Here is a 26,562-nt window from a genome sequence, read left to right on the forward strand (position 1 = left end):
CAGACTGACAGCTACCATTTGGGCGCTCATCATTCGTTTCCTGTGTCATTCAATCAGGTTTCAGTTATACACACATGCACACTCATACAGACATGTAACATTTTACGTGTATGACGGTTGTTTGTTTTACCCCGCCATATAGGCAGCCATACTCCGTTTCTGGGGTGTGCATGCTGGGCACGTTCTGTGTTACCATAACCCATCGAACGCTGACATGGATTACTGGATCTTTAACACATGTACTTGATCTTCTGTATGCGTATACACATGAAGGGGTTCAGGCACTATTTTCATGGAGAATGAATAATTAGCCAATTTCATCACACTGAAAAACACAACTAAACCACAGATATAAAACAGAAAACAGGCTGGGGAATTGTCCAGGAGAAACCTTTCCTCTGAAAATCGGCCAAGGTCTCAAAGTGACTTATTTGCAATGCTTTCTTCGTCAAAAACGTCATGACGATACACCACTATCAACATGCTTCCCATTTGAAAATTACAAGATGGCAGCTATAGCAAAAGTGATGTCACGGTGTAATTGAAAAACTGAACCAGGCTTGAAGCAGACTGGATGAAAATAAGACATTCTCATCGATTCTTTTTCCCCCCTTCTCTGAAAATTTTTTTCCCCTCTGAAATCAACTGCTCTTCCACTGAAAACAGCACATCTGCTGAGAGTTTCCAAGCCTGAGAAAAGCACATGATTAATGTGTGACTTTGTAAAGCAAAACAAAACAAAATGTGTGGCTTTCTTATGTCTACATTGTAATTTCTTGGCTTTTCAAAGAATAGATCCTGCTTTAAAAAAGTCTAAAAGGCCCTAAAGCCTTTAACCGCCGTCCAGGGTAGCGATTTCATATCTGAAGTGTCTGGGGTTCAGCATAGGTGAAGCCCAATCCTTCCCATCCACCATTCCAACCTTCCCTAACCGGTCAGTTAACCCATTCACACCTGGGTGGAGTGAGGAAAACCAGTACAAAAGTGTCTTCCCCAGGATAGTATACCAATGCCGAAGCAGGGCGCTGAACCCTGGTCACTGGAGAACACAGGATCAGAGAAAAACCAAAACCTAACGGGAGTCTGCCACACTGCTTCCCAGAACATCTTTGCAATGGGTGGGGGGGTGGATGCAGGCCATGAAAATACCAGTACCTTGGTGATGGGAGCTTCGATGGTGGTGGAGTGGGTGGCTCTTGTAATGGATTCTCGTCGACGTGGAATGCCATGAACCCCGCCTGGAAACAGTCACACCCGGGGTTCTGATTTCAATTCTAAATGAAACAAAGTTCTAAGATTAATTGTATCTTATTTCTTTAATAAAAATGAAACAATATTTTGTTGTTCACTTTAGGAACAAAACCAAATTTCAACAAGCATCAAAACAAGGGAGGTAAGCCTTCATGACACATGATTCCAACTGAATTTACCACACAACAGAACAGGGTGCAAAACCTTCATGGCTCACATGCCATTCCTACCCTGCTTTCTTAAAAGAAGATTTCTTACACTGCTTTCTTTTCTATGTGAGAACTTATGTTACAGATTCTAGTCAAGACAATGACAATTAAAACGCTTTCTATCATGATAAATGAAAAGTCTAATACTCTGTTAGTGCAGCATTTTAAAAGTTTTAAATAAAACAAATGTGACATTCATTGTCATTTAATTTTTAATTGACTGCATTTTTTTTTATAACTATTATTCCATAAAAGTTTTGAATGTTGTCAGTAATACTAGCATTTCCTTCTGGGTACAGCAGTCAAGCTCTTTTCACTTCTTCACTGTTTTGCTTTTCCTCATCCATCTTTTTTACCACTGCCAATATTAGTTATTGCCATTCCTTCCCCGCCTTACAACCATATCAACTCCCTACCATCACAACTGTCACTGTCACACAACACTGCCATTACCTTTGCTACACTCACCATTTGCAATCTGGGTTTCAGCGGTTATCGACTTGACAGACACATACTGATGTACCTTCCTGAAAAAACAACAACAAACAACATCATCATATATTTTCAATTTCCCATTCTTGCTTCCATTTACTTCCTTATCCTGGAAGGAAAAGGAAACTTTGATATCAAGCAAAATAAATGTTGCTTCTGAGAACTGATGAGCAAAAAGGCAAGGTAAAAAAACGAAAGTGATCTGTGGATAGTCAAGTCATTCAAGAAAGCAGAGAAGAAAAATACAGATGAAGAGTTGTTCGTTGGACAAAGGAGTGACTGTACTCACCCTCCAGGACCCAAAACGGGGATGACCCTACAATGGAAGGGAATCGAATCCCCAGTTTTCTGTCGAGTGTAGCAGGTACCTTCCCAATACTGCACACACACATACACACACACATTCACACACACACACGCACATACGCATGCACATGCACACACAAACATATATATTCAATGCATATCATGCTGACAAAATGTACTAAAACATAATACTCTCAAGTGCATATAGGCATTCACTCACACACACACACACCACACACACGCATGCACACATATGCACGCAAACACACACACACACACACACGCTTGTGTGAAGGATTCACACACTGAGTTAAAACATAAGATGACAGGTATTGGGGACATAGCCTAGGGAAGGAGACTCAAACAAAATAAGAGAGGGCAACAAAACAAAGTTATTCCACTCATAAATACTGTATGTATTGGAAATGTGTGTGTGGCTTTAGTTATTCATGAAAATACTTGTAATTCAACATTTTCTTTTTTTATTTATTTTTTTTTGGGGGGGGGGATGGGTGGGGGGGTTCACAAAGACAAATGAGAGAGAGAGGAAAGAGATAGAAAGGGAGGGAGGGAGGGAGACAGAGAGGGGAGATGGTGCAACCATACTGGCAAATCCTTCCAGCAATACCCTATGGAGAGCACAAACACAGAGGGAAAAGCAAGAGCTGTACATAGGGAGAGAGAGAGAGACAACAACATTGAAAAAAGTTGTACAAATGCAAACAATGAGAGGCATTGAGAAGGAACAGCCAGAGAAAGAGTGGATGGAGGTGGTCCGCTGATGGGGTGGCGAAAACATTCACTTTCTCTTATTTTTCAAACTTAAAAAAACAAAAACAAAAAAAAAACAATATCACATTTGTTAGGACTTTGTTATGAGATTTTGGACTGTACACATTTAACAGAATGCAATGAAGACAAGGTACATGCAAATAATAAAACTGTCCTCTCAGCAGAAATGTTTTGTTTTTTAAAAATACTTTTGGGAAAGAGGGGAAGAAAGGAAGACTTTCCTTCATTTCCCCCTTGTCAAATACCATCAATGACTGACAGGGGAACACAGAGACAGTGACAAAAACCTACAATAACTGACATATGTATGTTTTTAGAGAGAGAGAGAGAGAGGTGGGCGGCTGGGGGGGGGAGAGAATTTCCTGTTTGGGCGAAAATTTCTGGTGGCCACCGTTATGCAAATTTCGTGAGTTTTACAACCGGCAGTGCATACTGCATCCAACTAATGGACAATTAATGAACAGTTACCCCAGCACTATGCGACCTGCATGCACTCACGCACACATGCGCGCGCTGACACACACGTGTACACACACACACACACACACGACAGCTTAATTCTTTCCTCCAAGCCGTACGCGCGTGCCTGGCAAATCCATCGGACAAAATGTTGGCTTATATATATATATATATATATATATAGAGAGAGAGAGAGAGAGAGAGAGAGAGAGAGCTACAAATAACGAACGTCCCTGAATTTAAAACACTCATAGGGAATACTGCAAAATGTGTCTGTACCTTCACAGAACTGTTATTAAGAAAAATGAACAAAACGTATGCGCATACCTTTGCCCAGACATCATCATACAACACACGTCTCGCACCAGGTGTTTTTTTTTTTGTTTTGTTTTGTTTTTTATGTTGGGCCTGAAATCTATTCCCCCATCAACAGCCGCGGTGTAGCAATCCCAAGATGCTTTGGGTGTGTCAACACAACATGGCCGACCTTGTTGTTCGGTGTCTTCCGGGTGGGACTGATATCCACAGCGTGTTGCACGTGCGTGCCAGACTGTGGTGAGCTGTCAAGGGAGGCAACACGGTATTGCGTGAGTAGCTTCCGGGCTAATGGATACCGTGTCCTCAACGACCTTGAACCCTTGTGCTGTGAGCTGCTGGGTGTGTCGGGGGGCACAGCTGGGTGTGTCGGGTCCTCCCCCCCCACCCCACCCCCTCTCCCCAACTGGCCCAGAGGTATTACTGAAAGGACGTAAGCTTTAAACTTTCTCTTCACCACGAACCTCCATTTTTTTTCTCCTAAACGGTGTTTGAAAGATTAGAATTAGAAATCGACACCCCCCAAAACAACCCTACTTTTATGCATTCTTTTGTGCGTTTGTTGTTGGTTTTTGTTAGTTTGTTCTTGTTTTGGGCTGGGCATGGGGAAAAAAAAGTTCGCCGGGTATGCATTGCGACGTATCATTCAGTGTTTCATAGCTTGTTGGTAAGAGGGTTTTTTTGTTGTTGGTTTTTGGGATTTTTTTTTTTTTTTTTTTCTAAGAAAGCATTTATTCTGTAAACAGAAGTGTATAATGGCCAGTTCTGTTTTAAAAAAATATATATATAAAAAAGTATTTGAGGCAAATTGTTCCAATATGTTTTTTGTTGGTCGGTTGGTTTTCTTTTACAAACAACTCAGGAAGCATTAATTCTATTACATTGACGAAGGCTTCCAGTATTTGTCTGACGTGGACATTTTCTTTCCGTATCTTAGTCTTTAGCGTTTGTGATGGTACGTCATTTGGAATGACTTAAGTGTATTTGTGTAAAATGCATTTACATACCACATAAAGCAAACAGTCAATGAGTGTTATGTTCACATAATGAATGGACACAATAGTCCTTTTGGGTTATTCCCTTCTTTCCTAAATTACATTACTTCTTTCCTTATATTACATATAAGTTGTTGGTTTTTGTTGGTTTTGTTTTTGCTGGACATGGGGGATAAAGAATTGGGCGGGTATGCTCTGCGACGTATCATTGAATGTTTCAACTCATTATGGTAGAGATAGGAAGAGGGGGAAGAGAAAAATTTGGTTTCCTTTCATATATATATATATATATATCATAATCATATAGATAATCATATCTATATGTATATTATACAACTACCACCGAATACGTCAATTACAGTGGTCAGCATACTGACCCTGAAGAAAAGGAGTGTACCCGCGTGGTTCTCTCTACACGGATGACTTCCGTGTTTGCATGTCCTCAACTGACCTCCGGAAAACCGGACCAGAAAATACTGGTCAGCGATTCTGGAACGGACGTATACGGACGGTCTAGAACCTATTATCGCAAACCATGACACGCAAAGTTAAATCGGTCTTCTTCCTCGTACTAAGCGGATTTTCTTGCATTAAAAATGAAACCAAAATGACAATAACTACATTTAATTTCGCTACCCCCACCTCCCACGCCCAGCCTCGATCTAGAGAATGCGATTAGAACTGCGGGAATTTTGCTTTAATGGTCATGGTGGAATTATTATCATAACCACATACTGACAGGAACAGAGTTACTGAGCAGGACTTTTTTTCCTTCTTATTTAACTGGAGCCGTACTAATTTTGACACGAAAAATGAGAGGAAGGGAGAGTTGACAGACTTCTTCCTGGTTCAATGCTGACAACCATAATTATACAGACCAACGGTGGTCAAAGTCCTCAAAGACATGGGCTACAGGGATGTGGAGAAGGGAAGAGCGGTATGGGACAGGTTCTGAGAGAGGGGGGGTGAGAGTGGAGATGTGGGATGGGGGTGGTGCAGGAGGGTTACCTGACACTGCATCACAGCTCCAGGACTACACTATATTCAGGTGCGCTGTGAATTTCCAAACTGCATTTTTAGCGCGCGGACGGAGTTTCGAACTCACAACCTCATAGAATGATTCCTGAATACCAAAAGGGGCGTTTGAAGTCGGGGGAGATCGACACGCTGTTCAGTGGCATTCGCCCTCAGTCATGTTGCCCGTCAGATGTAATCCGAATGTTTTCAACGGGTTCACGCTCCCTCCCTTGTAATTACTCCGATTTGCGTGCGCATGAATAATTATATTCTGTCCGCGCTAGAGAGCGCGCGCACACACACACACACACACACACACACACACACACATACCACCACCAACATGCACATACACGCGCACACACACACACACACACACACAAACGCACTATCACACGCACATACACACACGCGCGCGCGCGCGCGCGCACGCACGGAGTAGTAAGAGTACAGCACAACAGCCATGCACGCACCCCAACCTCCCCCTCTCCCTACACACACTACGTATAAATACCACCAAAAGAGAGAGAGAGGCATAGACAGACAGACAGGCAGGCAGGCAGACAGACAGAATGAAAGAAAGAAAGAGAGAGAGAGAGACAACAACAACAGCAAAAAAAAAAAAAAAAAAAAAAAAAAAAAAAAAAAAAAAAGACGGCTGAATCCAATTCTCCCATCTTGGTTCATGGTTCATGGAGGTCATGACGATGTCCAGGATCCCTCATCCCTGCTGCGGTCAGAACGCCTCTGGACTCCTGGAGCCAGTTGCATTGCTCGGACGGAAGAGCCTAGTATGGTCGTAACCCGCTACTAACTGTGTGTAGTATGGAACTGACCAATGGCGTAGTTCGGTCAACGTAGGCATTTTAGTCACGTGTAACTGTCAAAAAGTTAGAAGCAAGCAATGCAACTGGCACCTGCCCCGCGGGGATGGTGTGGGAAGGACGGGGGGACAGAAAAACGTGTGACAGACAGACAGACCGACAGACAGACAAGCTGACAGACCCAGGGTACGGCAGTGACACCGACAACAACTTTCCCCTGTCTTCGTCAGGACCTCACTGTTGAGGTCAGAGCACCCCCGAAAACGGAGTATGACTGCCTACATGGCGGGGGTAAAAACGGTCATACACGTAAAAGCCCACTCGTATGCATATGAGTGAACGTGGGAGTTGCAGCCCACGAACGCAGAAGAAGAAGAAGAGGTCAGAGCGACATCAGAGACACGCTTCATCACCGAACGAGACACACAGAGAGACCAACAGACCCACAGGCAGTCAACTGTTGGACACCGACATGTTTGACTCACTTGTGTAAACAAAGTGAGTCTATGTTTTAACCCGGTGTTCGGTTGTGTGTGTGTGTGTGTGTGTGTGTGTGTCCGTGTGTCCGTGGTAAACTTTAACATTGACATTTTCTCTGCAAATACTTTGTCAGTTGACACCAAATTTGGCATAAAAATTGGAAAAATTCAGTTCTTTCTAGTCATCTTGTTTAAAACAATATTGCACCTCTGGGATGGGCACAAAAAAATATAAAAATTATATGCAAACTGCATTTACTGTTATATTTATATTTTTTGTATTCTCTAAACTTGGCACTTTGATCTCTTATTCTGACACAACAACAAGAGGAGTCATTATTATCATTTTTTGTTCAAACAGGAACTTCTTTTGCTAAGCATGGAATTTTTATTTATTTTGCAAACGTTTTGGTGCACATAGTAAAAAAGGGAAATTACCCTGTAATTAATGCTAGGGGACTTAATTTATCACAAGTGAGTCTTGAAGGCCTTGCCTCTCTTGTTTTTTCTTGGGCTTCACTGAGCGAGACAAACAGACAGACAGAGAGACAGAGACGGGCACTCATACCATCTGCACCAACAAGCCTTTCTTGTTCTGGCCAATGATGATTGTGCACCGTATCTTTTTTTTGTCGCAGTGAAAGCGGCATCAGAAACATTCCAGAAATATGAACGAGAGACAGACAGACTGTCAGACGGACACAGCCACAGACTACAAACAAACTGACCACTCACATTACCCTTCTTGGTCTGTGCAATGACGGTGTAAGGATAGCCAGTCGTGTCTGACTTATGACCCGCAGAACAGCAGGGGAGGCAACTGCTGTCCCGACCATCTGGGCTAGTATTTGATTATGGTGGAGAGTGTCTTTTGCCCACGTTACATCCCCACTCTCTCCGCCACGAGGGTTTTAGGACAGTCGGCGATGGAATGGTTCCCAAAGGTCAACTAGCACCCCCCCCCTCCCCCCAAGGCTGCAGCACTAAGAGCCAGTGCAATTTTGCATCCTTGTGTGAGGGTCATAGTCCTTCACAAAAAGACTAAGCTGTAAATGATTTCCTACTGCAATGGAGAAACCATTGGTAAAATACAGCTCTCGCTTTGCTGCTGGCCGCGGAACTGTAAACTCACATCAACCTGTGATACGTGCTGAGTGTTGGCAATGACGGTTCAGCCACGGGACTAAACCTGTTTCGGTCAGGGTTGACACCAAAACACAGGTCTTAGTTAGTTATTAGAAGACACAAACCTGACTGAACGAAGAGAGAGAGAGAGAGAGAGAGAGAGAGAGAGAGACAAACAAAAAGACAACAGACAGACCAGCAAGACGTGAACGAGAGAGCAAACAGACAGACAGACAGACAGACAGACACAACGTACAAAGACCGCACGGAAGACCACCGTGCCCACCTTGCCAGTCTTGGTCTGGGCAGTAACGGTGTCGATGGTGTCCTTGTTGCGTTCCGAGTCACACAGGTCCCAGCCCTGCCCCACCAGCTCGTCGTTACTGAACCCCGTCACCCGCTCGTGCATCGGGTTCACGTACTGCGTGCAGAGTACGCGCGTGCACACACACACACACACACACGCACACACACACACACACACACACACGCACGCACACACACACACACACACACACACACGCACTCACGCACACACACACACACTTCCCATTCAAATAACTGTAACCATTTTCTGTGATGACGTCATCATCATCATCATCATCATCATCATCGCAATGATCGTGACAACGATGATGATGATGATGACAACAACGATGACGAAGATGACAATGGTGGTGATGAGGGTGGTCATCACCATCATAACCATCGCCATTATATCATGACGATGGTGATGACGACGACGACGACGACGATGATGATGATGTTGAGGACGACCAATTACAATAGAAAAAGATGGAAATTTGTTGGAAACAGCGATGCCGATGATGCAGTTCTAATAATAATTACCTCAACGACGACTATGATGATGATGCTATCGTGATAATAATGATGATGATGATCGTGATCACGAATCATGATGATGAGTATGAGGATGACGATAAAAAGAACAACTACTAGATGAAGACGAAGGAACTCTAACTAAAACTAAGCTAATTATGTCGGTATAATTATGATGATGGTAACAACACCAACAATGACATTAATAACAAGAAGAACATCTACAATAATGCAAATATTATAGAAAAAACGACAGTTAAGTTTTGTCTGTTGTTGTTTTTTGTTGTTGGTTTTTTTTGTTTGTTTGTTTGTTGTTGTTGGGTTTTTCTGGGTTTTTTTTCCCCCCTGCGTTATGTGAATGCCGATGGAATGTCTTGCTGTTGAAGATGAAAAACTCTTTCCGAGTGCTCTCTTTAAAGCTGAACTTCTTCACAACAGTTTGCTGTCAATGTGGTGTGTTTTTTTTTCTTCTCCAGTTTTAAAAGAATCTATTTTTGTCTTCATATCTTAAAAAAAAAAAAAAAAAAAAAAAAAAAAAAAAGAGGGAAAAGTGTCGATAATTGACTGATGTTGAAAGCGCAATTGTGCGTGGTTGTGAAATATCAACACCAAAGCATGTCTGCACTTTTAGCGACTCCCTTGCTTCGTGAATGTATGAAATGGATTAGCAAAAAAAGAATGAATGAAGCCGGATTTGGATTTTTGTAGAGTTTTATTATTATTATTATTATTATCTTTTTTTTCTTTTCTTTTTTTTTTTTTTTTTTTAGAATAAAAGAAACCGTATAAAAACTGCACTTTAAACATACCATTGAATGGAAACACCCGACGTGGGAACGAATAGAAACATAATGGAGAATCAAGTATGCACGCACACAAGCGCGTACACACACACACACACGTGATGAAAGACCATAACAAAAAAATACGGTCTCACACACACGCACGCACGCACGCGCGCGCCCACGCGCCCACGCACGCACACACACACACACACACACACACACACACACACAGAAAGCAGAGCACAATGCTGTCTCTGTTCTACCTCAATTTTCCCACCGCTTTTTTTTTTTTTTTTTTTTTTTGTCAAGGAGCGAACAAACAACAAACAGCCAATTGACTTTACACGCCAAGCACGATGAATAAAAAAACAAACAAACAAACAACAACAACAACAAAAAAACACCAAATGTAATCTGCGACAAATTAACTGCATGTTCTGAAGCTGTGTGAAAAGTGGCAGGGAGTGATGAAAGGGAAGAGAGAGAGATAAAGATAACGAACGTGAGAGAGAGAAGGTGAGGGATGAGAGGGAGAAAGGGGGGGGTGTGGGGGGGGGGTGGGGGTGGGATTGCGGGGGGGACGAGGGGGGGGGTCTGAGCTTTCTTTGAATCGCTTGCTGTATAGCGTGCTGTGTAAGATCAGCTTGCATCAGCATGTTATATAGCGCTGTATAAAAGTATTATCAAGTCATTCTTCATCCTCTTCTTCCTCTACTACTACTACTACTACTACTACTACTACTACTTCGTCATCGTCTCCATTATTCATCATCATCATCATCTTCATCATCTTCTTCTTAGTAGCAGTAGTAGTAGTAGTAGCAGTAGTAGTAGTAGTAGTAGTAGTATCATCATCAGCAGCAGCATCATTATCATCGTCATTGTCATTGTCGTTATCTTCGTAAACAAATCAATCCCCTTCCCAAACCCCACTTCTTCCGAAATAAAGAGCTCCTCAACCAGCACACTTACTTACCAACCGACCTGCATGCTAACCATCTTAATACCATTTCAACACCTCTCTCTCTCTCTCCATCCTCCTCTTTCTTTCTATCCATCACTCTCCCTCCTCTTCTTCCGCCCCCCCCCCACCCCCAACCCCCCGGAGCCCCCCCCCCCCCCCCCCTCTCTCTCTCTCTGTGTCTGTCTCCCTGCCTTCCGCCAAAACGCGGAGATTTAAGAACCAGAAAGGTCCACACAAAGGGAAGGGGGAGAGAGAGGAGAACGGTGGCCGAAGGAGGTGGGGGCAGATGAGAAAAGAACTTTAGGAACAACACACACTGATAAAAAAAAAAATTAAAAAAAAAGAAAAAGAAAAGAGAAGAAAATCTTCCAACCGCGAAAGAACATGTCAAAAAAAAAACCCCTCAAAGCTACAACTCAAACCCTATTCCGCAGTCATGATGGAACTTGGGGGGGGGGGGGGGGGGGGGGGGGGGGTGCGGGTGGGGGGGGGGGGAGGAACAAGAACAATAAAAGTTGGAAAGAATGTCAATGCGCACGGTGAAGTTATGTCTTTCTGTTGTATTTGATTTAAAAAAAAAATAATAATAAAGTTCTAATGTGTAATGTGAACTTGTGAAATGTGTTGTGAGAATGTTAATAAGATAAGATAAGATAAGATAAGATAAGAATAACTTTATTCTAATGCGCATGGTGATGTTATGATCTTTCTGTTGTTTCTGACTTATTATTTTTTTTTTTTTTAAAGTTCTAATGTGTAATGTGAACTTGTGAAATGTGTTGTGACTGGTTGTCATGCTTTTAGTGTGTTTTTGGTTTGTTTGTTGGGTTTTTTTGTTTTTTGTTTTTTTTGTTGTTGTTGTTTTTGTGTTTTCCCTTAAAAAACATTGTGATGTATTTGTATTTTGTATTTGTATTTCTTTTTATCACAACAGATTTCTCTGTGTGAAATTCAGGCTGCTCTCCCCAGCGAGAGCGTGTCACTGTAATACAGCGCCACCCTTTTTCTTTTTTTGTATTTTTTCCTGCATGCAGTTTTATTTGTTTTTCCTATCGAAGCGGATTTTTTTCAAACAGAATTTTGCCAGGATAAGCCCTTTTGTTGCCGTGGGTTCTTTTACGTGCGCTAAGTGCATGCTGCACACGGGACCTCGGTTTATCGTCTCATCCGAATGACTAGCGTCCAGATCACCACTCAAGGTCTTAAGTGGAGGGGGAGAAAATATCGGCGACTGAGCCGTGATTCGAACCAGCGTGCTCAGATTCTCTCGCTTCGTAGGCGGACGCGTTACCTCTAGATGTATATATTTCTGTATGGAGAAATATGACTTGTGCAAGTGAAAAAACAACAACAAAAAAACGTTGGAATGAAAGAAAGAAATCAAGGAACACCCCCCAAAAAAACTCTGTCGCACCTGTATCGTGTGTTCTTCATTCGTGATCTCCACGGCGTCGGAGATATTGTCCAAAGCGGTGACCAGGGCCCCGCAGGCCCGCAGCTTCCTCTGCGTTCGAACCTCTCCGTAGGCCAGCTGGTGGAGCTCGTTGACGCAGCATCCCAGGTTGGTGTTCTCCGTGATCCGCTGCACGTGCATTGCAGTTTGTATGTACAGGACAGGCACGTGTGCAAGATGTCCCTGGTTGTAACCATTGTCACAAATACACTCCACGTGCATTGCAGCGTGTATAGTACATGACAATCAAGATGTCCCTGGTTGTAACCATTGTCACAAATACACTCCACGTGCATTGCAGCGTGTATAGTACATGACATGCAAGATGTCCCTGATTGTAACCATTGTCATAAATACAGTGTATAGTACATGACATGCAAGATGTCCCTGGTTGTAACCATTGTCACAAATACACTCCACGTGCATTGCAGCGTGTATAGTACATGACATGCAAAATGTCCCTGATCGTAACCATTGTCACAAATACATTCCACGTGCATTGACGATGTTTGTACATGACATGCAAGATGTCCCTGGTTGTAACCATTGTCACAAATACATTCCACGTGCATTGCAGCGTGTATAGTACATGACATGCAAGATGTCCCTGGTCGTAACCATTGTCACAAATACACTCCACGCGCATTGCAGCGTGTATAGTACATGACAATCAAGATGTCCCTGGTTGTAACCATTGTCACAAATACACTCCACGTGCACTGACGATGTTTGTACATGACATGCAAGATGTCCCTGGTTGTAACCATTGTCACAAATACACTCCACGTGCATTGCAGAGTGTATAGTACATGACATGCAAGATGTCCCTGGTTGTAACCATTGTCACAAATACACTCCACGTGCATTGCAGAGTGTATAGTACATGACATGCAAAATGTCTCCAACAGTAACCACTGGCACTATACGCGCTGAACGTGCACTGGACGGAGGAGTTTGTTGTATACAACATGCCAGATGCCCCTGATTGAGTTATCATTGTCACGATCGCTCTCCACGTGCGTTATGGATGTCTGTATATGACATGCATGCATTCGAGATGCCCTGTGATGGTAACCATTGGTACACTCTCTCTCTCTCTTTCTCTCTCTCTCTCTCTCTTGTTTGTGTAAGCATGCAGTAAGATTATAACCTCATGTAAATTTTATTCATACAAAATATGTAATTACTCCTTCAAATGGGGCCATGGCCTTATTGAATAAACTATCGTTCGTTCTCTCTCTCTCTCTCTCTCTCTCTCTCTCTCTCTCTCTCTCTTGTTTGTGTAAGCATGCAGTAAGATTATAACCTCATGTAAATTTTATTCATACAAAATATGTAATTACTCCTTCAAATGGGGCCATGGCCTTATTGAATAAACTATCGTTCGTTCTCTCTCAAACACACACACACACACACACACACACACACACACACACACACCGTCAGCCTTTCCACTCTCTTCTCTAAAACCTTACCTTATGAAATCCAGCCTTGAGTAGAGGTAATATAGACGGTTCCTCTTTGTCGCTTTGGCTGAAACAGAGGTAAACAATCTCGGTCATATTCAACTCATTTTGGAACAACAGCTAAAGAAAAGAAAAAACGAGAAACACTGAAAAGAAATAGATAAATAAATAAAGTAAAAATGGGCAGTAACTTTCGGTCCAAAACAAAACAAAGGCCTTTAACGTCAAGACCCTGAAGGCGCTGCCACAAGACACGTTTCAGCCGCCGGCATGGCTGAAAAAGTTCCGCCCTTCCAACCTCGTGCAGTGTGTCAGCTTAACTCACTCAGGACGGCCAGTCCTCTCCTCTGCCCTACAGAGACCGCCTCGGCCTTCCACTGGGTGTCTGAATCACCAAACCTTTTGCTTCCGTCGTCAGAAATGCAGTATTGGTTCTCTACATACATCTATTCAGTATAAGAGCCTTCCGCTTGTGATATTTTGATGATGTTAATTGCGGTGAAACACTGTCATCCTCGTCTTTTTCGCCGTTCGTATGGAGAGAGTTAACCATGGCTAGGAACGACCGTTTCCGGAAATCTGTCCTTTCGAAACGCAACGTGCTATTTTCGGAACGGAGGGAAACCACTCTCAAACCAATGAACGCCTACCCAGCCTTCCCGGTTCCTCTTTTAAGGCAGACAAACAGGGTTGAGATCCATGGGTTGAGATCCAAGGGCTGAGATCCAAGGGCTGAGATCCAAGGGTTGAGATCCAAGGGCTGAGATCCAAGGGCTGAGATCCAAGGGCTGAGATCCAAATATCCTACATACATGGTGACCAAAGTGTCAAGCCTCGACCTACTTCGTAGTAATTTTACCGTGAGGATCAAGGGCTGGGAAAATCCGGAGACAAAGAACCACGAAAACCAGCAGCACCAACAACAGAAACCAAGAGAACGCACTCTGATGTCAGTGCCAGTCACTGAACATATCGGATGCACAAGTGAGTTGTGCAATGCGGCTTCATCGAAAGGAATTGATTAGGTTTCCGATGTTCAGCTCTGATGTTCAATCGGATGTTCCATCAACTCCAGACAAACTCATTAAGACATTTAAACACAACGTAAAACCATGCCGATATGAACACACAGCTGTGGTACCTTATCATATCTTCAGCCTTTTAGTTTCAGTCGTATGGTGTGACAATTCTATACACTGGTTTCACACCGGACCGTACGGTTCAAACGGTCCTCCTCGAACGTACGGCTAAGACGGCTTGGCTGTGGATCTGCTGGTGATGGCATGCACACAAGCCGTTTTCATTCAGCTTTGTGATGGACAAAATCGTTCCAAGCACTGCGTCAAACTCATCCACTGTGAAGAAAAGAAGAAAGAGAAACACCCGGGAGGTGCTGGGGAGGACCCAGAGAAGCACTGATTCCACCCGCCCTTGGAACGATCCTGCACACCACCCTTGGAGGCCTGCGCTGTGTCCACGACTTGCATTTCACTGCAGCCGAACCTGATACACTACACACACACACACACACACACACACAGAGCAAAACTGTGTGAACGAATTGGTATGGTTTTACATACGTTTACAGTTTCTTTATGGCCTAAAAAAAAAAATCACACTGTCAAGAGCTAAACAGAGCATCTGATCGATGTGAACATTTAATCACATAAATTCCCCAACAAACAAACACGGCACAGTACACAACATAGCCACCACAAGTCACGTGTTCTATTTCATGTTCCTGCCCGGCTTCAGCCTCGTTGTAAAAGTATCGCAGTTCTGCAGACTCACTGTCCAAGCTAATTTAACATTTGTTTTTGTTTCCCGTTCGGTCAGCTTGTGACGTGAGTGTCTGTCGCTAGCTATTTATGGAAGGAGGCTAGGTGTCTGCTCTCAAAACAACAGGCGGTCGTTCGTTGAAAGGATGGGAGTTGATCCGCCAGGAATAGCTTCAGCCATGCTATGTTGGGGAACGGACAGACCAAAAAACGAGACGTCCTCGATCCGTCGTACCCGGTGTAGCGCCTCAAAAATGCTCCCCCCCCCCCCCCCCAGCACGGTTGTGACTCCCCTGGAGTAATTTCAGGACAGGTCGTATTATTTCTTTTTTCTTTTTCTTTTTTTTTTTTTCTTTTTTACTCCACCTTCTACTCTGGTTTAACTCCCAACTCCTTCTTCCACTGGAAAATATTGATTTTTCAAAAATTGCGCATTTTGAAAATCCCATATCATGGCACTTACAAGGCAAAATGGCGAAAATATCCATGGAGTTCTTTTTTCTGGGCTGATCCTTGACAACTCCCTTCCAAACCATACCCCACTTCCAGGCCAACGGATGAGCGATACACGCGTTTTTAAAGGGTAAAAAAAAAAAAAAAATCAAATCCGAAATTCGCATTTCGCTAAGACGGTTCAATCCGGGATAAAACTAGGACGACTCCATCACATGTCGATATAAAAGACTCCACGAGTTATTTAGGGCCAATGTCAATGCCCCAAAATGGCTCCCCCTGTTGTTGTTTTTTGTTGTTATTATATATATATATATATATATATATGTGTGTGTGTGTGTGTGTGTGTGTGTGTGTTTTGTTGTTGCTTTTTTTTACGTTGTTGTTTTTGCTGTTTTTTGCTAGTCCTGTATCGACTCCACAAACTGTGGAGCTAACCTGGTAGTGCCCTAGGCCCTAGAACGACTGCTGGAGTCGAAAACACACCATTCCAGACTAACTCGCTGTGGAGTGTTTTCAGGACAACGACTGGAGTGTGTTTGGGGCTGCCCCAAATTACCTTCACCTTGGTATCCACCCCACCCCACCCCACCCCCAGCAATATAATAAGTTTTGCTTGCTGATTGATTTTACTTGTTTTTTCATCGGAAAGGGCGGGGGAGTCGGGGGGCTGGGGGCTGGGGGGTCATTTCAGGACAAGGGATGGTAGAATCGTCCCAGGGTTAGCTCCATGCTGGAGTAAATTCATGCCTATCCCTGGAAAACTCCAAGCAGTTAATCTGAGGGTGGGGGTGGGGGGTCAATCTGGGGCACCACACCGTCCATCGTGCAACCCACGGTGATATGTGATCTGTTTGGGATCAGGTTCAGACGGTTCTCCATCAACCATACGACTGAAAACGGCTCCTGTGGCAGCTCCGTCCTGTTCTGTGCTATCAACGTGCACACAGTCATGTAAAACATAAATTAGTAGATTGACAGACATATAAAATTGACAGACATATAAAATACTGCTTCCAACAACAACGAAAATCACCACCACCACCACCATCATCATCATCACCATCATCATCACCATCATCATCATCATTGTCATCATCATCAATGATATAATAATAGTACAATAAAGGATATTCCAGAAAGCAGTTATGCACTCAATTGTGTTGGTTTCTTTCAGACTTCAGTATTCGGTATGTCTGATGAAATGCTTTTGTGTTTTCTTTATTTTTCCTTGTAAATTCTGCTCTCCAGATCAATGTGTGTTTGTTTTCCTTCTGCTCGCCCATGAGCTCTCGATTTTCTCTTGATTTTTCTACCAGAATCTAAATCAAATACTTTCATTGTTACTGTCTTCCCCCCCCCTCTCCCCCACCCCCCACCCCCGTCCCCCCCTCACCTTCTCATTCTTCTTTACAAATACGAGCAGGATAGAAAGAGTGAAGTAAACGAAGTTGCCCCACACCGATTCAACAGCCTTTAACAAACTCAGGCAAATGAAACACAGCTGAACTGTATTCAAAAGCTGACACTAAGGAAATGGGCAAGACAAGACAAGACAAAATTCTTCATTTTCGAGGATAATAGATAAGCACTGGCGTGCTTTTATTTTTTATTTTTTTGACTGGGCACTGCGAACGATGTTAGGAGATGGGGGGGACTAGAGGGAATGAAACAGAGAGAGAGACAGAGAGAGAGAGAGACAGACAGACAGACAGAGAGACAGAAAGAGAGACAGACAGAGAGAGAGAGAGAGAGAGAGACAGAGTGAGAGAGAGAGAGAGAGACACGCAGAGAGAGAGAAACAGACACAGAGAAAGAGAGACAGAGAGACAGAATGAGAGAGAGAGAGAGAGAGAGAGAGAGAGAGAGACAGACAGACAGACAGACAGACAGACACAGAGAGAGACACAGACAGAAAGAGAGAGACAGACAGACAGAGAGAGAGTTAGAATGGGAAAATCTGACTGACCGCGCGGCAGACAGACTGAAAGACACGGGGTGTTCTAGAAACCTCATGGATAATAACGTAGGTAACGAAAGCAAAACATTACATTCGTTTTCATTATTATCATCTCCGAGACGGACACAGGTCTAATCTCAGTCTGTCCTGCCCGTACACAGTGTTCCAGGATAATACTGATCGGTGTACAACGACATGTTCAGAAAGAGCGATGACATTGTTAACGACACACGGTTTGTGCCGTTCTATGTAGCCGGGACAGTTGTGGGAGACATAAGTGTTTTTATAATCATGTGTGTGTATGCATGCGTACACGTGTGTGTGCGTGCGTGTGTGTGTGTGTGTGTGTGTGTGTGTGTGTGTGTGTGTGTGTGTGTGTGTGTGTGTGTGTGTGTGTGTGTGTGTGTGTGTGTGTGTGTGAGTGAGCGAGTGTGTGTGTGTGTGTGAGTGTGTGTGTGTGTGCGTGTGGTGTGTGTGTGTGTGGGGGGGGGGGGGGTGAGTCAGTGTGTGTGTGTGTGGGAGAGAGAGAGAGTGTGTGTGTGTGTGTGAGTGTGTGTGTGTGTGTGTGCGTGAGGAAAGAATAGTAGTGTCCTTTTTTTTCTTCAACACGGCAGGACGCTAGCGAAACAAAACAAAACAAAAACAAAAATGACACAAACAACAACAAAAACGAGCATCACCGTTCCACTCACATCTGTTTACAGACGGCCACCATGACAGTGTAGTCATTGTTTTTGACGCTGGCCCGTAGCGATCTGCAACAAACAGCCACAGTGTGTGTCACTCACCATCAGCAGGACAGGACAGGAGAGGCACCAGCGACACACACACACTGGCTCCTCCAAACTCCATCCAGTGCCACAAACATGATTTAGACCCCCAGGAGATGGCCCCACCTCAGAGTCATGGTTTAGATATGATTATATCATACATATACATATATATCTATTGAAAACAATTCTCAAATAATATCAAATAATTTGCTACATGTTAATTTGGGGAGAAAAAGATGACCAAAGCATGGAAACACAGGAAGGAAAGTATCAAACGAGGTCCCTGGCAAATTTCTGTAGAAATAATCCACTTTGTTACCTTAGATAAACAAATACAACTAGCTGCAAAGAGAGAAAACAAAAAGTGGCGCCGGAATCGCAGAGAAATCTTCTGTGGCTAAAGAATAACATACAATATACTCTACACAATTAGCTGCCTACCCCGTCCTCAATTCATTTAACCCTTTCACCATCAAGCTCGCGTTTATGCACAGGCGTGGTAGAGGACCCATGTCACTGAAAGGTGACCACTCATTGGTCTGTTACCCATGAACCTACTGCTCTTAATGTTCGGTGCTAGGACAAGGCCATGTTTTCTATACATCGCAGGGGGAATCCCCAGCTGTTCTTTGCCACTGTCTTTTCTGTGTTTTTACCACAAGGGAATTTTGTACTCTAAACTGACTGGCGGTGAAATGTTCATGTTCGGTGCATATCTGTTATGCATGTGTGGGTGTATATGTGAATGTGTGTCTTCATGTTTTACATCTATTTGCTTATTTATCATCATTGTTATCTTATTTATTTTTATTTTTTTTTACATTATAGTTATTATTTATTTATTTATTTGTGTAAGCTTATCTATTATTTATTCACCTTTTTTTTTCTTTTTTTTTCTCAAGGCCTGACTAAGCGCGTTGGGTTACGCTGCTGGTCAGGCATCTGCTTGGCAGATGTGGTGTAGCGTATATGGATTTGTCCGAACGCAGTGACGCCTCCTTGAGCTACTGAAACTGAACTGGCGGTGAAAGGGTTAAACGCATGAACTGGTGGTGGTAAACACACCTTCAGTGATTACAGCCATGCCCCCTATGATACAGAATTACTCTCGTTCAGCAGACACGCCGATCCTGGAATCCTCACACATAGGGAGCATCCCTAACAGCTCCGTGTTGCCGGCACGAAACACTGGAAACACTGAAGAAGGATGGCCAATATATATCCTTTATAATTTCATTCGCACTCTAGATGGGCGATCCTCTGCACCCTTTCTCTGTTCCACCAGTCTAAAAGTGAAACACAACCACTTGTTTTCAAAACAGGGGTAAAGCTCAGTTGAGGGGGACCCCCCCCCTGTCCCCCCCCCCACACACACACACACATCCCTCCCCCCTCCCAAAACACGTCCCACGTCTCCACTTCTGAAGATCGAGGGCGGGAACAGCCAAGAGCTATGTCGTGGGAGTCGAATGGTTCGTCGTTTCAACTTGCTGATCGGACAGAAGGACTAGGGCGCTGCGTCTACAGTGGAACACGGACTGATGATGGGGAATGAGCACACTGACTTGAAGACTGCTTCCAGTGCATCGGGCAGTGTTCTTCTTCTTCTTCTTCTTCTTCTTCAAGCTGAACAACCACAATCGACATGATCATTTCATTTCGCTCTTGACTTCGAGGGATGCTTTGTTTTCCCTGGGTGATGATTTAAAAAACCAAACCTAGCCAAAACTTATTTTTCTAATCTAAACAAGGAGTAGCTTGCATGAAGAACTGCCAGTAAACTATACTACCAACAGCCGTTTGCCGTCCTAGCAAACTGAGACCAGTGCCAGCTCCGAATACAGCCCCACAAGACTCCACTAACAAAACAAAACAAAAGCAGTCAAACACTGGCTTGAATGGTAAAGAGCCCCGCGGACCCGATGACAGCTTCATGTACACTACAGCAGAACTCAAACTACAAGGTAAACCCTACCCATATGATTATGTACTGATCTGCACAAACCTACCCATATGATTATGTACTGAACTGCACAAACCCTACCCTTATGATCTTGTACTGACCTGCACAAACCCTACCCATATGATCTTGTACTGACCTGCTCAAACCCTACCCATATGATTATGTACTGATCTGCACAAACCTACCCATATGATTATGTACTGAACTGCACAAACCCTACCCATTTGATTATGTACTGACCTGCACAAACCCTACCCATATGATTATGTACTGACCTGTACAAACCCTACCCATATGATCTTGTACTGATCTGCACAAACCTACCCATATGATTATGTACTGACCTGCACAAACCCTACCCATATGATTGTGTACTGATCTGCACAAACCCTACCAATATGATATGTACTGACCTGCACAAACCCTACCCATATGATTATGTACTGACCTGCACAAACCCTGCCCATATGATTATGTACTGACCTGCACAAACCCCACCCATATGATTATGTACTGACCTGCACAAACCCTACCCATATGATTATGTACTGACCTGCACAAACCCTACCCATATGATTATGTACTGACCTGCACAAACCCTACCCATATGATCTTGTACTGATCTGCACAAACCCTACCCATCTGATGATCTTGTACTGACCTGCACAAACCCTACCCATATGATCTTGTACTGACCTGCACAAAGTGTCTGCGTCGAAGCCCCGGGCGGAGCGGTGGTCGATGATGACGACGTCGTGGAGACGCTGCAGGAAGGTCTCCAGGGCGCTCTCCGCGGTGTGCACCAGGTTCCGGGAGAACCCCAGCTTGTCTGCCGCCTGCCACAGCACCTCGCTCTGTGCGTCCGTCTTCCCGAACACCAGGAGCACCTGCCACGACATCGGTCCATCCTTCAATCCATCCTTCAATCCATTCATCTTCAATCAAATCAAATCTCGCCGACCACTAAGGCCATCTCAAGGCTATCGCCACGTTAGCATCTACTTCAAGTCAAGGGTAAATAAAAAAAAATAATAATAATAAAAATAAAGTACAATAATAACTAGTCACCGCGTCAAGCTTTTCACTCAAAATTTTAAAATCTCCAAAGTTTAAAACATTCAAACCTAATTAAAGATGTTAACTTCTTTCAAGAAGTCCATTAGCGTCCACGGCGGGACATCACGAAACAAAGTCTTCAGAGAATCCGCCGTGCAGTGTCATCGTCAATCAACGAACCGGCCAACAGATTCTCCGTCCCCTGGAATCATCAACATTGCACTGCGCGAACCAGGGCGGAAGATCTGGGGAAAAAATCAAACAAGGAACAATCAATCCTATTTTTTCCCCACCACCTGTCATCACGATCCTTGGGAACTGTTCCCCTGCCTCCTTGGGGCACGAATGTTGGGGAACTGAATGTGACAGGAAATAAATCAGTTAATCCAAAGTCATCCAGCTGTCCTCATTGTCCTACTCACTGGGAATCACCCTCCTTGAACATGAACGCTGATCACGATCTGAGAAGAAATCAATCAAAGAGAGACAGACAGAGATAGAGACAGAGACAGACAGGGATACAAAAGAGTCTGGACATAGCACACAGTCTCTTTCCAAATCCAGTGGTGATGCTCTTTTACTCTGGGTGTCCAATTCAAATTTGCCGAACCACAGAAAACAAATCTGAGAAACGACAGATAAGAACATTAAACATCTGAAAAACAAGCACTCAGACAAAGCGATAAAAGATGGATGTATAAGACATCAAATGAGAAGATTAGGTAACAGACAATCTGACAAACCGATAAAAAAAATTGGATGTATAAGACATCAAATGAGAAGATTAGATAACAGATAATCAGACAAAGCGATAAAAGATGGATGTATAAGACATCAAATGAGAAGATTAGATAACAATCAGACAAAGCGATAAAAGATGGATGTATAAGACATCAAATGAGAAGATTAGATAACAGACAATCAGATAAAACATGGTTGTATAAGACATCAAATGAGAAGATCAGATACCAGACAAACAATCAGACAAACAGAAAACAAGAAAGGCAAGGCCTTCAAGACTCACTTGTGATACACTTTTAAAAAAAATCCAAGTTTTTAGGTATTGAGTATAATGCATTTACTGTTATATTTATATTTTTTGTATTCTCTAAACTTGGCACTTTGATCTGATATTCGGTGTCAACTGACAAAGTAGTTGCAGAGAAAATGTCAATGTTAAAGTTTACCACAGACACACAGACACACAGACACACAGACAACCGAACACCGGGTTAAAACATAGACTCACTTTGTTTACACAAGTGAGTCAAAAAAAAGACGTATGAGACAAGACAACATATGAGAAGCTTAGAAACCAGACAGACAAAGAGACAAAGAGATAAAAGATATAATATGTATAAAACAAGGCAACAAACGAGAAGATCAAAGACCACACAAACAAGCGGCCGGAGAGAAAAAGAGAGAGAGAGAGAAGAGAGAGAGAGATAAAAGACAGATGTAGAAGACAAGATGAGAAATGAGAACAGAGGAGGGCGATTAGAACAGGCGAACGAACAGGCTGACAAACAGATACGCGCGAGACAGGCAGACCTACTGACAGACAGACAGACAGACAAATAAATAAATACAGCTGTGGAAAAATGCTCAGGCGAAATGCTTAGCTCTGAGCTCTGTGCAGCTGCCTTGGTGAATACGATCGAAGGGTGAATGAACAGGAAATGAAAAAAACAAACAAACCAAAAACAAAAACAGACAAAAAAAGACAAAGAACAGGAGAGAGAGAGAAAAAAACAACAAAAAAACACAGAGAGAGAAAGAAATGAAAAAAAAGAAAGGAAACTAAAAAGATAGGAAAGGGTCATTTTAGAAGGACGAAAGGGGGGGGGGGGGTTAGAAAGAAAGAAAGAAAGAAAAAAACAGAAGAGAAAGAAAGAAAGAAAGAAAGAGAGAAACAGAGAAAGAGAATGGAGGGGCCTCGAGGGGAAGAAGAAAGCAAGCGAAAGGACATGAATTATTTGAAAGAAGGATGAACTGAAGGATATACAGTGAAAGAAAGGAAGGGGCGAAGAAGAAAAAAAAAGAAGAAGAAGCAAAAGTCCGAAACAGAAAAAGAAAACAATAAACTGGAAGGGATTGCTAAAAGAAAGATGAACGGAAAGATGTAAAGAAAGAAACAGAAAGGGGAGGGAGGGGGAGGAGAGGGGAGGGGGTGATGAATGGACAGAGAGAGAGAGAGAGAGAGAGAGAGAGAGAGAGAGAGAGAGAAAGAAGCAAATGAACCAGAGAAATAAAAACGAAAGAATACGTCTAAAAGCCCCCCAAAAAAACAGAAAGATGGAAAGTAAGAAAGGAAGTTAAGACGGAAGGAGGGGAAACGAAAAGAATCAAAAGAAGGGATGAAGGAAGGAAGGAAGGAAGGAAGGAAGGAAGGGAGGAAAGGAGGGAGGGAGGAAGGAAGAGGAAGGGAAGGAAGGAAGGAAGGACGGAAAGAAATAATCAGTATTGCAGAAACATAGACAGCCACAGAACGGGAAGAACCGAGAGAGAGAGAGAGAGAGAGAGAGAGAGAGAGACAGACAGACAGACAGACAGACAGAGAGACAGAGAGAGAGAGAGACAAGACAAGACAAATTCTTTATTTCGAGGATAATAGATAAGCACTGGTGTGCTTTTTTACATCCAGTCCCCGAAAGAGAGAGAGAGAGAGACAGACAGACAGACAGACAGACAGACAGCAGAGACGGAGACAGAGACAGGCAGACGGACAGACAGACAGAAAAAGAAACAGAAACAGAAAAAGCAATCGAAACAAAAACAAACATATGGAGTAAAAAAAAATTATGAAGAGAGAGAGAGAGAGAGAGAGACAGAGAGAGAGACAGAGAGAGACAGAGAGAGACAGAGAGACCGAGACAGAGACAGACAGACACAGAAACAGAAAAAGAGATCGAAACAAAACAGACATGCATATGGGGTAAAAATAATTATGAAGTGAGGGAGAGAGAGAGAGAGAGAGAGAGAGAGAGAGAGAGAGAGAGAGAGAGAGAGAGAGAGAGAGAGAGAACGAACGAACGAACGAACGGTTTTATTAGAAACTTTATCTACATCTAGCCCCCTCTGGACAAAGAAAAAGACAATTAAAAAAAACAACAACCAAAAATGCAAAAATGCAAATCAACAAACAACGCGATTATATTCATCAAACGCTTTTCTGCACAAACATCAAAATCACACCACAAATGACAGACAGACAGACAGACGGACAGACAGACGGATGGATGGACAGAGAGGCACAGAAAAGCACACAAAAGAGAAAGAAAGAAAGAATGAATGAATCTTTATTTTCCAACGGTGAAGATATTAGCACTTTGGCCGACTTACACATCTGCCGTTGTTCTAAGAGACACACAAACATGTACGCATATAAAGGTAGTTATACTTAATACTTAATACATGTATAATGTACGAGTATAACACAGCGTCAAACTGAGAGACACAACATCGCTCACATCTGTACGGAACGGAAGCGAGTAACACACACACGCACACACACACACACTAACACACACACACACACACACACACACACACACCAAGGGAAAAACAACAACAAAACCCTAGCATGAATGCTACACAAAAGAGAGAGAGAAAGAGGCACAAACAGAGAAATCAGCAACAACCAGACTGCCCAGCTTTACAGTGTCTTCCATTGTGGGTTATCTTCTATGCTGAGATCAGCGTTTTCGAAATAATACAGGGATTAACAGAAGGAAAACCCTACAAAGATGAAAGAGTTTCAGTTCAGTTTCAGTAGCTCAAGGAGGCGTCACTGCGTTCGGACAAATCCATATACGCTACACCACATCTGCCAAGCAGATGCCTGACCAGCAGCGTAACCCAACGCGCTTAGTCAGGCCTTGAGAAAAAAAGGTGAATAAATAATAGATAAGCGTACATCCATAAGTAAATAAATAAATAAATAAATAAATAATAATTATGATATATAAAAAAGCGGTAGTAGTAGTAGTAGTAGTAGTAGTAGTAGTAGTAGTAGTAATAATAATAATAAATAAATAAATAAATAAATAAATAAATAAATAAGACAACAATGATGATAAATAAGCAAATAAATGTTAAACATGCAGACACACATTCACACATACACCCACACATGCATAACAGATATGCACCAAACATGCAGTTTCACAGATATGAAAGCACAGTCAAATACACTTAAACGTACATGAGCCCCAACACTCACACACACACACACACATTACCCTGCACCTCCTCTACCCCCCTCCTCCACGCACTCATTTCTAGGCTATGTATCGCAGCTTCCACGGCACACACACACACACACACACACACACACAGATGAACACTTACTTGTACAAGCACACAGACATGCGAGATGAAAGAACAAGCATGAAAATCCCTACTCTCTCCCCCTCCCTTCCCTCCCCTAACAAGAACACAAAATTAGATACACTCCATGGTCCAGTCAAATAATTTACTTCGACTTTTACAGACTATATCCGTATGTAAAGCCTGTTCAGAGAAAAGCATGGAATGTCGAAACTGGCTTCCCCCCCCCCCCCCCGCCAACACACACACACACACAAAGGTATACAAAAAGCGATATTAGAAATATAAGAGTTTACGTGAACAAAATACATAACAACTAAGTTTTACCATACATTGCTCATCAATTCATCACACATATCTACAATGTAGTGGATTACGAAGAACGCACCACTTGCATGCAAGCACGCTCATAGCCCCCCCCCCCCCCCCTCCCCCCCTTCGATCCCTCCCCCCCCCTCCCCGCCCCGACCCCTAGATT

General features: G+C 43.1%; 1 protein-coding gene across 2 annotated transcripts in view; it reads right to left on the reverse strand.

Annotated features, from left to right (window-relative positions):
* LOC143297364 (high affinity cAMP-specific and IBMX-insensitive 3',5'-cyclic phosphodiesterase 8B-like) overlaps positions 1-26,562 on the reverse strand; it is a 326,384-nt gene that overhangs the window by 18,353 nt on the left and 281,469 nt on the right. For both annotated transcript variants that reach the window (XM_076609672.1, XM_076609671.1), the window contains exons 3-10: positions 21,396-21,586; positions 18,656-18,718; positions 13,782-13,839; positions 12,268-12,435; positions 8,551-8,685; positions 2,242-2,330; positions 1,929-1,987; positions 1,156-1,238 (exon numbers count right to left, since the gene is read on the reverse strand). In XM_076609672.1, the coding sequence (XP_076465787.1) occupies positions 1,156-1,238; positions 1,929-1,987; positions 2,242-2,330; positions 8,551-8,685; positions 12,268-12,435; positions 13,782-13,839; positions 18,656-18,718; positions 21,396-21,586 (846 nt within the window). The remainder of the gene's footprint in view (positions 1-1,155; positions 1,239-1,928; positions 1,988-2,241; positions 2,331-8,550; positions 8,686-12,267; positions 12,436-13,781; positions 13,840-18,655; positions 18,719-21,395; positions 21,587-26,562) is intronic.

Source organism: Babylonia areolata, chromosome 22 (assembly GCF_041734735.1).
Source record: "Babylonia areolata isolate BAREFJ2019XMU chromosome 22, ASM4173473v1, whole genome shotgun sequence".
Taxonomy (NCBI): domain Eukaryota; kingdom Metazoa; phylum Mollusca; class Gastropoda; order Neogastropoda; family Buccinidae; genus Babylonia; species Babylonia areolata.